A 14558-nucleotide genomic window follows, 5' to 3' on the forward strand; every position below is an offset into this window, starting at 1 on the left:
AAGACAGTGATGGCGAACCTATGACACACGTGTCAGAGGTGACACACGAACTCATTTTTTTGGTTGATTTTTCTTTGTTAAATGGCATTTAAATATATAAAATAAATATCAAAAATATAAATCTTTGTTTTACCATGGTTGCAAATATCAAAAAATTTCTATATGTGACACGGCACCAGAGTTAAGTTAGGGTTTGTCAAAATGCTGACACGCCGAGCTCAAAAGGTTCACCATCACTGATATAATACAAACTCCAATACCCTTAGATAAATCATGTGGAAATCCTTTAGCTTCATTTGGATACACAGTTAGATGACTCCATTATGTGGAAAATGTAATTGCATTCTTAAACATATATTCACTTCCCCAAGCTCTGGAAGGTCATCTTTTTTCTGCAAATCAGAAGTCATTTGTTAAATTTAAAAGATATCCACATTTCATATTACCTTTAAAATTTGAAAAAAAAACTAATAATGAAAAATAATATTGAATGGTAACAATGAATGAAATTTTTGAAAATGTATTTAAAATCTTTCTTGCAATTACCTATATCTACCAGGTCTAAATACTGGAATGATAAGATTAAACTGAGAATTAGAAATGTTCAGCCCTAGCTGGTTTGGCTCAGTGGATAGAGTGTTGGCCTGCAGACCAAAGGGTTCCGGGTTCAATTCCGGTCAAGGGCAGGTACCTTGATTGCAGGCTCCTCCCTGGCCCAGGCCCTGGTCAGGGCTTGTGTAGGAGGCAACCAATGGATGTGTTTCTCTCACATCGATGTTTCTCTCTGTCTTTCCCTCTCTCTTCCACTCTTTATAAAAAAAATTAAAAAATAAATCAATGGAAAAATATCCTCTGGCGAGGATTAACAACAACAAATGTTCAAAAGAGATAACTTAATTTATTTTGTACTCTGTATGTACCAAGCAGTGTGGTCCACACTGTGAAAACTTTTCTTAATTTTCACAATATACCATGAGAAAATTGAGGTTCACAGTGATTAGTGAAAGGGTTAAAGAGAATAAAATGGGGCAAAGAAAACCTTACTGCGTTTAGCAGATATTTTGCAGAAAGCTTGCAGCCTTGAGCACAGCATAGCTCAGATAACTAGAAGACACCTGGCATGGGAGGAACCAAGGACAGACCAGACCCTTATGTCAGCAGAGCTGCTTGCAGCCAGCAAAAATTAATAAAAACCTATCTCTCCCTGCTCTCTTCGCTGATGCCTTTCTAGGTCTCAGCCCACCTGCACCCAGGTGGTCAGAATAAATCTTTTTTGATACATTATGACCTCATGTCATAGGTGCACGACCGCAGCCCACTCCGAACCTTTCAGTTAGTTAATTTCTCTAATATTACTTTGCTATGAGACATTAGAGTTGAAGGGGCAATAAAAATACCTAAGTTTGCTGAGAAACGCAGGGTTCAGTGAAGCAAGAGGAAGAACGTTGCTGAAGTTGCCACGCAGAAGCAGGCTTTGGTCCGTTTGAATCCAGTGGAGGAATTACATGGTGGCCTCACTTGGGCCTAGGAGAAACCACCCTAAACCTGAAGGTGGTGGGCTTGCTGTTGTGACAGCAACTGTAGAAACTGCTGAGTGAACGTGGTGGCTGAAGCAGGATTGTGGGAGGTCCTTGGCCTGTGTAGGCCCAGGTCTGTGACCTGGTCAGAAATCTCTGTCTATTAACAATTCTAATTTCTTTAAGGTGGGAAAACTGTTCTCTGGGTGGATAAGAGGTTTTGTTTTGTTTTGATTTTTAAAAAATCCCTGGGAGAGTTTAAAATTAAATAGAGTGTAAAATTATATAGTCATGATGAGCTAAATCATATTAGAATAGTAATAAGTTTGAATTAAGTTTAGGACATTATTAAGATAATTTCCGGAGGGGTGGGTTTTCGGTGGAGGGAGGCAAAGGGGAGGATCTTGGGGGACATCTGTAATAGTGTCAACAATAAAGATAATCTATGTGTTTGGGGTATTTACAGAGTTTATAACATTCAAAAGAACGTGAGGTTCCTTCTACTAGCTTAAATGATAATCTTTTGAAGAACTTTTACCTTATGCATATATGCATGGCCCATGGACACAGACAATGGGGTGGTGAGGGCCTGGGATGGAGGGACAGGGACAGGCTGGAGGGAAAGGGGGGGAGGGGGGCCAAAAAGGGGACATGTTATATTTTCAACAATAAAGAATTATTCTTTTTAAAAAATATATATTTTATTGATTTTTTTACAGAGAGGAAGAGAGAGGGATAGAGAGTTAGAAACATTGATGAGAGAGAAACATCGACCAGCTGCCTCCTGCACACCTCCCACTGGGGATGTGCCCGCAACCAATGCACATGCCCTTGACCGGAATCGAACCTGGGACCCCTCAGTCCGCAGGCCGACGCTCTATCCACTGAGCCAAACCGGTTTGGCAACAAGAATTATTCTTTCTTTTTTTTTTTTAATTTATTTTTTTTTATTGCTTAAAGTATTACAAAGGGTATTACATATGTGTCCATTTTGAATTATTCTTAAAAAAGAAATTTTACTTAAGTCAAGCATCCAAAGTGCATAAAAGCAAAATTAAATTTGTATGAATTTTAAAATATCTAAGGGAACTTAATTAGCTACATTTATTAGTTGGAGTGATTATTTAAAGAATTTAGGTCAAGTTAAACAATAATGAAAGAATGTGAAGGTGATTGTATTTGTTTTGCTAGAATTTAAAATAGAGTAAGATTTATAGGCTGAATTTTAAGCCCCAGGGAAAACTAGGTCTTTAAATTTTATTTTAATAAAATAATTAGTTTTAAACCCAAGTAACCATAAAATAGTCTTCTCTGTGTATCAAAAGATCCCCTATATCTGTTGTCGGCAAACTGCGGCTCTCGAGCCACATGCGGCTCTTTGGTCCCTTGAGTGTGGCTCTTCCTAAGCCTTAGGAGTACCCTAATTAAGTTAATAACAATGTGCCTACCTATATAGTTTAAGTTTAAAAAATTTGGCTCTCAAAAGTAATTTCAATCGTTGTACTGTTGATATTTGGCTCTGTTGACTAATGAGTTTGCCGACCACTGCCCTATAGTATAGGGCCTAAACAGTCATGTTAAAAATTCACATTGAGACTTGCAGGTCTGAAAATGTACTTTAGCCCATATGTGTGATTAATAATTGGCTGGAGGGAGATAGAGTAAAAATAATTTCTACTGAAACCTTCGAAGACATGGTCAGGCTTCCTTGCACCCAGTGATGCTAAGTGAGGCCATTCCTTTCTAACTAACCTGTTGGGGCTTTGCTCCTCAACCTGGGAGTTTTGAAATTTTATCACAATGTCTTTGTCATTTTTATCTTGCTCAACATTCAGTGCTTCTTTTCAGTTTGAAAACTCGGGCCTATCATGAGCTCAGGGAAGTTTTCATTTACTAATGTTACTAAATTACGTTTTTTATTCTGCGCCTCTGCTTCTCCCTGAAACACCTTTGAGTCAGGAACTGAGCCTCCTGGCTGTACCCTACTCTGTTGGTCTCATCTCCCCTAGTAGTTTTTGTTTGCACCTGGGAGATTCTGTTAAGTTAAAAGACTTTCTCTTTTAACTTTCTATGAAATGTTTGGTTTCAGCAGACATATTATTTACAAATGTGTGTTTTTTTTCTTTTTGTTTAATTGTTCTTTCTTTTTTTTTTTTTTTATAACATCATGTTCCTGTTTTCAGATTATCTCCTTACTACTCTCATAATTAGGAAAAAAATTTAAAATTTTTCTTCTGTTCTCTGAGTTGTCTTTGTTTCCTCTGGGCTCAGATTATTTATTTATTTAATGTTGGTTAGTCTTAAATTTTATCTTCCATCTGTAGGGAGTGGCTATAGGGTCAAGCCTCGGACTGACCTGTGGCAGGGCCACAAACAAGTCCCAGCTTGGAGGGCTGAGCCCTCCTAGCATAATTAAGCTTGACCTTATAGTCCTCCCTTGTTCCTAGGTAGCTAATGGGCTGTGGGAGGGGCAGCAAGTGCTGGCAAAACAAGGTGAAACTCGCAAGAACATTGTAAACATGTTGACCACTTCCCTTGTTTTGCTTTGTGTGCTCTGACTATAAAATAAAGCTTTGGCTTGCAGGCTGGGTCACTATGTCCTCATCCAGGCACAAGTGAACCTACCTAGCCCCAACTGTATTCTCTTGTCTGTCTTCTTTAATCCTTCACTGCCCCTCCTCAGGCTCACCCCTGGCTGTGCTGGATGAGGTTCACCATGTTGCTGGTTTTCTTTATTACATCCAGTGGTGCTTGGGTTTTCCATTTTTATTTAAGAATGAGGGCCTAGGTTGATTATTGTAGAGAACCTTATAGGTTTTTCTACTGTTGTATATGTAGATCTCCTTCCTAGTGGTACTCCCTGAATGAGAATGAAGTTCTCTGTGTGTGGGCAGGCATTTGCAGGGGCTGGGAGTGAGCCTTTAGCCTGAGGAGCCCACAGTGCCAGAGTAGGTGGGCTGTACCCTGGTGTACAGGGAAGTTCTTTAGCACCTAGAAGTCTCCCCAGGTCATTCATTAACTTGTTTTAAAGAAGAGTGACCTGGTAAGGAGGGAGAACAGTGAGGGGTGAGGTAAGAGAAAGGGGAGCTAACTGTCAGGCTTTCTGTACATAAACAGGCTTATTTAATAGTCAAAGACTTATACAAGGGCCTTAACTAAATCTGAACTTAATCAGCATCTTTACTCTCTCCCTGCATAATAGAAAGACCTTGGATTGCCCTGAGACTGATTTTCCTCTTCATAGCTTAGATGATATGGACATGATTTAATTTATATAATACGCGATAATGCAAATAACACCCCAATATATATAGCAAGCCCAGCTGTAGCCACTTTTGGTTGTATTTATAGTTCTCACTTGGATGTCTCAGACTTAAGCTAAATGCTATGAGCTGTCTGTGGAATAACTAAACCCTAGGTGAATGGACAGGCCGAGGTCAAGGGGACGAGCACTGTGATGGGAAGAGACCGCTGTGGGGTCCTCGGCTCTGCCTCCACGTGGTTACTCTCCCATTGACAGGCTGTGCTCACCTTTCAGAACCTCACGTTCTCCATCTGGAGGGAGGGTGGCCCTAAGGGTCGCATGAGGCGATGCCTGTGAACTGTTAGCTTCCCGCTTGGTGCACACCACCTGTTAGCCGTATCCTCATTCTTGGTGTCCTCTTGGCTGGGTCCTAGGCTTGTGGGCTTTAGGGTAGGTGGAGGAGCATTTTCAAGTCCGGTGCTGTCCTTATTTTAGAGGCAGGACTCTGAAGCCTGGGGTCACTTAGCTTTCTGAGCTTTGTTTATCATATCTGTGTGCTTTAGAGCGGGGCTGTGAGGATCCCAGGCTAATGGGTGGAAAAGCATTTACATGAGCACTTGTAAACATAAGCCATACAATTGCTAACTGCCTTACCTGCTTAAAGACTTCTGTATGATTTTTTTTAAATGTCTATTTTTTTATTTCAGGGAAGGAAGGAGAGGGAGAGAGATAGAAACATCAATAATGAGAGAGAATCATTGATCGGCTGCCTCCTGCACACCCCTACTGGGGATGGGCCTCTAACCTGGGCATGTGCCCTGACTGGGAATCAAACCATGACCTCCTGGTTCATAGGTCAACAGTCAACCACTGAGCAACACTCGCCAGGCATTTGGGATTGGGGCCCATCTTTACAACAAACCCACTCTGCCTGGAATGTAGCCCTTACCAACTACAAAGCATCTACAGTACCTATAAGGGAATAAAACAAAAAACAAGTTACTTCATTTGGTTTATATTCCAACTTACTCATTTACATTTCTTTTCATCTTACTATGTAAGTGTGGCCTAGTCTCATACTGGTATTAACTTTGTCTTCCAGCAACTATTGGAGTTGTCCTTTCTTTAAAAGTAAATATAAGAGAAACCAAGATGGTGGCATAGGTAAACACGGGAAATTGCTGCCTCCCACAACAAATTCAAAAATACAACCAAAAGACAAAATGGACATCATCCAGAACCACAGGAAGGCTGGCTGAGTGGAAATTCTACAACTAGAAGGGAAGAGAAAAGCACACTGAGACTCAGGGGAGGTGCGGAAGTGCAGAGGTACAGAGGCACATGCAGCAAGGGCTGGCAACTGAGGATGCGGCTGTCTTTTTGAATCGGGAGGGAGTCACAAGCCCCCAACTGCTCTGAACTCCAGTTCTGGGTGAGTCTCTGGGGACCCAGACTCATACAGAGAGAAACTGGACTGTCTGGCAGTGGGCAGAACTCGGAACTCGAGGGCGGCTTCCTCTCAAAGGTGCTTGCAGTGATTACCAGGACACTGAGATAATCAGTGTCCCCTTAGGGCAGGGCTGAGGATCAGTCATAGCTGCTTGCTCTGCCCTGTTGATTCCCTGAGACCCCGCCCCACCCAAGCAGTGTGCAGAGGCTTTTGCATATGAATGCCCTGGTCCTTTGCAATCTGAAAATTACCTAACAAACTGCAGCTGGGCCAGACAGACCCAGAACTTCCAAGAGAAGGCCCAAGGCCCCACAGCAGCTTGCATTGCTTCACAGCTGGGCCTCATTTGGGCACCTCCAAACCCCAAACAAGGAAGGGGAATCTGCAGATCTCTTCGTAGCTCCTGCTGGGTAGCCTCAGGCAGAGGCTAGATTAGCACCTCCTTAGAGCCAAGAGCCAGTGTACCCAGTGGTCAGAGTGGGACCATCCAGATTACAACTCCTCAGATCCATAAGGGACACACTGAGGGGGCAGACTCAGCACCAAAGCCCCACTGAAGCAAGTCTTGCCCCATAAGGGTGTCTTCAGCAAAGAAGTTCTCCCACCATAGACACAGCTGATTCTCACAGCCAATTGGCCTGGAGGTCAATTCCTCCCAGTGAGAACTACAGCAATCAAGGCTTAACTACAACAAGACTGTGCACAAAGCCCACAAAGGGGTGAACCAAGAGTGTCCACCTCAGGTAATTGGAGAGGCTGAGCCACTGGGCCCTATAGGACACCTAGCATACAAGCCACTCTACCAACACAGGGGAGCATAAAAAATGCGGAGACAAAGAAACAGGTCACAAATGACAGAAATGGAGGAAAGCAAACGACTGGATATAGAGTTCAAAACCACGGTTATAAGGTTTTTCAAGAATTTTCTAGAAACCGCCAATAAATTTAGTGAGACCCTGGAGGATATAAAAAAAGACCAACTAGAAATTAAGCATACACTGACTGAAATAAAGAATAATATACAGAGATCCAACAGCAGACAAGAGGATCGCAAGAATCAAGTCAAAGATTTGAAATACTAAGAAGCAAAAAATACTCAACCAGAAAAGCAAAAAGAATCCAAAAATATGAAGATAGTGTAAGGAGCCTCTGGGACAACTTCAAGCGCACCAACATCTGAATTATAGGGGTGCCAAAAGAAGAGAGAGAACAAGATATTGAAAACGTATTTGAAGAAATAATGACAGAAAACTTCCCCTACCTGGTGAAAGAAATAGACTTACAAGTCGAGAACCCCAAACAAAAGGAATCCAAAGAAGACCACACCATTTCAAATGTTTAACTCTCTGCCCCAAGTATACTGTGGACCAATCCCAGCTCAACTGTCCTTGTAGACTTTCTTCAAACCTTACACATCATCCCATGTAATAGTGCTGTGTATTAAAAAAAAAAAAAAAAAGGGAAGGGATTAAAGTATTGGATATATTTCTCTAAAACCTCACATCCCATAGAACACAGCCAACCATTGAAATGCGGCCCGGTCAAGAGCTGTGGCCCTACCCATCTCCATATCATCCCATTGAGGACGTTGTTTTCCTCAGTGATTCAGGCTTTCACTCTTGTTAGACCTTGATGTGAATCAGTTCTTGCTACTTCAGCAGGGCTGCTGGAACAACCTCACTGTGTCCTAATAGACTGTATGAGTGTGCTAGGTCTGCCATTACACAGGAACACAGATGTGGTGGAAGGTTCCTGACACCTCCTGGCTCAATACCCACTCTGTCTTTGCAGACCTCTAAAGAGGACATTATGGAGGTGGTGGCCTATGGGCCCAGCTACACTACCTACCAGGTCAGGATGCAGGTGAAGCAGGCTGACGACACCATCCAGTATCTGTCTGAGGTGAGAGCTGGCCCCGGGCGGTTTCCACACCCAGGACCTCAACATGACCAAGGAGGGCTGAGAATCCAGACTTCAATCTGCAAACTCCCCCAGGGCCCTCCCAGGGCTTTCCCACTAGTGTGTCCACAGCCACATAACAAAGCAATCCAAACCTCTACTCCCCCCACCAGCTACATGAGAGAATGGAAAGACACTCCTCACATATTTGTGGGAATTTTAATAAGTTGTTTTTATCTCACAGTAGGCCAGGAGCACATTTGGATTTTGCTATTTTGATGTTGTAACTACTCGCCCCAGGTAACCTGTGGAGCAGTCAGCTCCACTGTCCTGGCAGACCTTCTCTAAGCCTCCACACTTGACTGGGTGGCTTGTCAAAAAGATGGGAGGAGGCAAAGTACTGGATACTTTTCTCTGCAATTTGTCATCTCACAGAGCAGGGCAAACCACCATAGGCCCGTGGGCCAGGAGCTGTGGCTACTCACCTCCATATCATCCCATAAAGGACGCAGTCTTCCTCAGGGATGCAGTCTTCCTCAGGGTTGTTGACCGTGACATGCTGCACCTCTGCTGCTAGTTCAGCAGGGCTGCCGGAACATCCTCACTGTGTCCTAACAGACTGTCTCAGTTTGCCAGGCCTGCCATGGGGTAGAGCTGCAGATTGGGGTGGAAGGTTCCTGAAGCCTCCTGGCCCGGTCCGGGCTCTGTCTTTGTAGAGCTCCAACAGGGACATCACTGAAGGGCTCGTCCACGGGTTCAACTACTCAACCTCCCTCAACCCGGGGAAGGTGCATCAGGCCACAGACACCATCCAGGGCCGGACTCAGGTGAGAACTGGCCTTGAGGGTCTCTACAACCACAAACTCGAGACAACCTGGCAGTGCCCAGAACCCAGACTCAAATCTGGGGACCACAAGAGGCCCTCCCATGGCCCCTAGGGGTGCCTCAGCCCCATGACAGAGGGATCCGGGCCTCCACTCTTCCCTCCAGTTACATGAGATAGTAGAAATTCGCTCCTCATATATCTGTGGAAATATTAGAGTGAAATAATATTGTTTCACTTCATGGTAGACCAGGAGCACTTTTGCCTATCGCTGTTTTTATTATTTAAACTACCCTTGCCAGTATCCTGTGGAGCACTGAGCTCCACTGTCCTTGCAGGCCGGGCCCAATAACAGAGATCCTTTGGCCAGCGAAGCAGCCTTCAGTGCTGTTGGACATGGGTCTGATGCAGTTCAGCTGCCATGTCAGCAGTGCTGCCCGGAACACTGATGTGTGTCGGAACGGACTGTTAGGTTGCTTGCTTGCGCTGCCATAACATAGGGCCACACTGGGTGGTGGTAACAGCAGACATTCATTTTCTCACAATTCCGGAGGCTAGAAGTGAGAGATGGTGCTGTCAGCAGGGCTGGTATCTCCTGAGGGGGTTGCTCCTCAGCTTGTAGATGGCTGTCTTCTCTCTGTGTGTCACATGGACTCCCCTCTGCACTGCCACGTGTCCTCCCCTCCTCTTCTAAGGACACTGGTCAGATTCGATGAAGACCCACATCACTGAATTCACGTCACCTGAATGACTTGCTTGAAGACTAAAACTCAAGTGCAGACACATAATCAAGTTCTAGGGGTTGCAAAGTCATGGGATTAGGGGTACACAATTCAGACCACAGGACATGTAATGTCCCCAGCTGGAGATGGACGCCCACTGCTGGGGGAAGGACGAGCACGTGTAAAATTTGAACGGCTGCAGGCAGATTCCAAACCCAAAGGGCTGTGGCAGGGACGTTGCCAACAGCAGTTTCTGATGATGGCTGCTGCCTTGCTCCCAGCCTGGCCCGGGAAATCTCACTCATTGAAATTTTCATCTGGCCGACGTCAAGGTGTCCAACTCAAACACAGTGTTCCATCCCTGGCAATTGCCTCATGGGGACACTGAGGCACCTGTCACTTTACACCCACCACATGGATTTGCTCCCTCTCGAGTCCTCTGCTAATATTCTTGCCTGTTGATCACATTTCTCCAGTCTGGAGCCTGCAGGCATTTGCCGCTTTGCAGAATCAGGGATCACAACAATGAGGGTCTTAAAATGCCCTTTAATGTAAAAGGATGAAACAAAAGTGTCTTTTTAGAAGTCAGTGGTTTTCATAGGCCATGTCTACCGTGTGCACTGTCCCCACACAGGGATGGGCAAGGTTCCCACACCCTTTGCATCCATGTCAAGAGCAGATCAGTCTCACGTCGCTGAGACAGAATGTCATCCAGGACAGTTCACAGTTCTGACGTGCAGGACCTTGAGAAGGCATGTGACATCCCTAAGCCTCTGTGTTCTCATCTCTGTAATGGGGATGTTTCTTGAGGACTCACGGGGACAATGCTCATCATACAAACTATTAATACAAGGAGGTTTGTTCTTCCTCAGCTAAAACACACAAACAAAAAACATGCCCTGAAGGTCACAATTGTATGAACATCCCCCACCCTCCAAACTTTGGAACTTTGAAAACCTAGAACCTCATTCAGCCTGGGCCCTCCTGTCCCTCCTCTTGCGCATGTCCCTGAGGGCCTGGGACTCCTGTGTGAGCTCCAGGCCTCCATCCTCCTGGGATTCACAGTGATGCCGCTGACTGGATGTCCCTCCTTGCCCCCTCAGTGTGCAGCTGAGTTCACTCTGACACTGTGAGGCCCGCAGGATGTGAGCCCTGCAGAAAGGCACCTTGGAGAAGGGGGCGGCATCCCTGGTACCAGCTTTCCTGGCTGGCAACATCCCCCACATCTGCACCCTGATGCCCACCCACCCAGCCTTTTCCAGAGCCCAGTGGTTCCTGGACGAGCTGTTAACTAGGTGAGCACGGTCCCCTCTTCAGCACAGTGGGGAGTCTGCCCACTGCTAGCTGTGGGTCTTCACAGTGTCATCACATCAGTCTGAGCCTCAGAATGCTCCTCTGAAAAGTGGGTGGTACATGATCCACCTCATAGGGTTCTGTTAGGTATGGCTGTGGGGACCAGCCATGGCAGGGCCTACCTGCCGCCGGCTCTGCAGAAAGGGCTGCTGGACCATCTATGGTTGTTCCTGTCAATTATGTCTCTCTGTCCCATGGAAAGTCTCCTGACTCTCCCATCAGCAGCCTGTGGCATCTGAGTGTGGAAAAGCACATGGGAAACAACCTGTCAAGCAGTGAGAGATGTCACCTCGCTGACCTTGTCCTGTCCTTGGTGGAGTCACATGGGGGATGGCAGGGGAGAGCAGGGCCCCAGGCCCACTCAGATGTACTTGACAATGTGCATTCAGCTCCTACTACAGGCAGGCACTTTTAGAGACACTTAGCCTGACTCAAGGAATGAAGCAGACACAATCCCTGGGCCTCAGTTGAGTCATTGAGTCAGACAGTCACACTGTCCATCATTCGCAGGTCCTGTCCACTGTCCATCAGATCGGATGCCATCAAGGTGTTTTCCACATCTGGAGGGACACCTCCTCATAATGACCGGGGAGACACACTGCAGGAGCAATTAGCAAAGTGAGTGGTCTGTGGGTGCAGAAGGAGGGTCTCCTGTGTTGGCAGAGTGGGGGCTTAGGTAGGGCAGGGCCTGGCAGAACCCTGATCTTGCACATCTTCTGATTCCCAAGGGAGGGCTGAGCTCCGGTGGCTCCTCTGCAAGGAGACATGAGTCAAAGAGGATAGTGGGTGGGGTCCCTGGCCTTGGGGACCCAGAGGGGACACTGGGCTGAGTTGTCCCTCAGAGTCCCCTCCCCCCCACAGACCCACCCCGCTCTGCCTGCCCCTCTCCACATCCATCTCCCCTGACCACCGTGGCCAGGCTCAGAACAGGACTGTGGTGAGCAGGCTGCTCACAAGTCTGTCTCAGTCCTCAGCCCAGATGCCCAGGGCCTGGAGGGTGGGGGTGGACAGTGCACGGGACCTTCAGGAGAGCTGCCAGTGGGAAGAAGAGTCTCACACAGACTCTGTGTTGAACCTGCTGGGTCCCACACCTGTACCACCAGGACAGCCCCACGGGGTTGGCTTGGGGCTGCGCCCTGGTAGGGGAGGGGCCTGCACAGAGGCTCAGTCCCAAACAAGGTGCCATGGGAGGGCAGAGTGGAAGGAAAGACCAAGAATCTGACTCTGCTGCCCACCTGCCTCTCCCCAGGGCCACCGCTTCTGTGATGGGAACCCGGCTGGACCAGGTACAATATTTGGGCCAGCCCCTCCTTTCCCCCTGGTTCCTCCTGAAGCAGGCCTTGGTGCTGCACAGCCGCCCTGCCCCACACCCGGTGGGCTTCGTCAGAAGTCTTTGGGTGGAGCTGGCGCATCTAGAGCCCACTGAGGCCCAGGGGGAAGGTGAGGGGACTGCAGTCGGGGAAGATGATTGGGGGAGTGGGGCAAACGGCAGGGGTGTTTCAGGGGCCAGAATTCCCTAAAAGGCATTTGCATCTTTCCTGTCTGTGGAAATGCACGGGAAAGTGAGGCATGTGTGAGAACCCGCCTCTTTAACCTGCTCCAGAACCACCTCCAGAGCTCAAGCGCACTCCAGAGCCGGAGGAAGGGCCTGCTCCTGGGCTAGAGCCTGGTCCAGCTGTGGGGGTGCTGGAGCCATCTGGACCACCAGCTCTGATCCGAATCCCAACAGCAGAGCCAGCTCCACCCCCAACAACTGACTACCCCCGGGCTGGGACCCCTAAGCACCTTATAAGGGAGGAGAAGGTTAACACCCTGACCTTCCCTCCAAGACTGGTGGCCGAGCAACTGACAGCAATGGATGCGGTGAGTCTGGGGCTCTCAGGGTGGGTGGGACAGGCCTTCCCTCTGCCCTTGGCCGCTCCGACCTGCCTTTCCCTGATCCCAACTCCTATGACCTTCATGCAAATCGCAGCTCCACCACTTTACCACCCATGGGTCCTGGGCAACATTCTCAACCCCCAGCCTTTGCTGTCCCCCTGTGGACAGTGGAGGTGGGCACCCCAGGCCCTGCTGCACAGAGTGGCTGTGCAGATTCAATGAGGGAGAAGAGACAGAATCCTGGATGGGGCCCGGCCTCTTTTGTGGGGAGGGGCGCTCACTGCGTGCAGCCAGGTCCATGGGTTGCTCATCCATGTGCCCATGAGGCTCAGCAGCCTCAGGACTTATTAGGCCCCTGATGTGTGTTTAACCATAAGGGAGACAAACAGCTGTGGTGGTAGCTGCCACAGAGGAATGTGCACTGAATGGGGATTCAGACCAGAGGGGTGTCAGGTGCTGGAAGATGCCCCCTTGGGGTGAGCAGACTTGAGCTACTTCCTGGAGCTTGGAGTTAGTGAGGATGGGCTGGAGGCAGATGCTCCTGTCCCTTCCCCTCCAGCTTTAGGCCCTGGGTCATCCAGTGCTGGGTGCCCTCGGGGGACAGAGAGTGACTCCCATGGACTCCAAGGCTCAGGCACATCCTCAGCTTCCTGAGCTTCAGTCTTGACCAGTGACCCCTTCAGGGGCCTGGGGACCCTGAGCTGGGGTGTGGCAGGGCTGGTGACACTCCCCGTTCTCCCCAGGAGCTGTTCAAGAAGGTGCTGCCCCACCAGTGCCGGGGCTCCGTCTGGTCCCAGCGGGCCAAGCCTGGCAAGGAGCATGTGGCCTCCACTGTCAGTGCCACCGTCAGGCAGTTCAATCGTGTGGCCACCTGTGTGATCACCACCTGCCTTGGGGACCCAAGCATGATGGCCCGGGACAGGGCCAACGTGGTGGAGCACTGGATGAAGGTGGCCAAGGTCTGTTGGGGGAGTCCCAGCAGCGTCCCTATGCGGAGCCTTGAAAAATGCCTCTGCTGCCTGGTCAGCTCTGAGGACTGAGGCCTGAGGTCGGAGCCCCAGCACAGCCTCCAGGTCCTCTCTGCCAGGGGCACGCGGACCTTGATGCCCAGGTGCTGGTGTTGGGAGGCTCACTTCCTACCTGGCTCCTTCCTTGGGTTGAGCTGGGATCCTCCTCGCTCTGAGAGTTGGTCTTTGGCTGCTATACGTGCCCACCCTGAGCATCTGTCCCACCAGGGGGGGCGGGTTTCATTCGAGGGGGATTAAAGCACCAGCTGCAGCTCCCACCTCACAGCCCATGTCTCCCCTTCCCCAGGAGTGCAGAATCCTAAGAAACTTCTCCTCCCTGCACGCCATCCTGGCTGCTCTGCAGAGCATGGCTGTCCATCGATTGAAGAAAACATGGGGGAAAGTTTCCAGGTGCGTAGGCCTCTCCCATCAGAGGAGGCATGGGGAGGTGTCACCCAAATGTCTCCCACTGTCCCCTCACCTCCTGGGAGGCAGCCAACCCTGGGGACATGGACTGGGCTGGTGGGCGGGGTGACTAAGGCTCCTGGGACCTCAGTCCACTGGCTCTACTTCAGGAGTCAGTTTCCTCCAATGTCAGAGACGGCATTGAGCCAAATGGGAGATTTTCAAGTGTTTTCAGCACCTGAACCGTGTGCCCAGTCAAA

General features: G+C 48.5%; 1 protein-coding gene across 1 annotated transcript; it reads left to right on the top strand.

Moving 5' to 3' along the window:
• The first annotated feature begins 12189 nt into the window (after positions 1-12189).
• LOC132213097 (ral guanine nucleotide dissociation stimulator-like) lies at positions 12190-14429 on the top strand. Its single transcript, XM_059659163.1, has 4 exons — positions 12190-12448; positions 12612-12871; positions 13630-13845; positions 14201-14429. The coding sequence occupies exons 1-4, from the start codon at positions 12193-12195 to the stop codon at positions 14426-14428; spliced, it is 960 nt and encodes a 319-aa protein (XP_059515146.1). The 5' UTR covers positions 12190-12192; the 3' UTR covers position 14429.
• Positions 14430-14558: the final 129 nt, after the last annotated feature.

Source organism: Myotis daubentonii, chromosome 12 (assembly GCF_963259705.1).
Source record: "Myotis daubentonii chromosome 12, mMyoDau2.1, whole genome shotgun sequence".
NCBI classification, from domain to species: Eukaryota; Metazoa; Chordata; class Mammalia; order Chiroptera; family Vespertilionidae; genus Myotis; species Myotis daubentonii.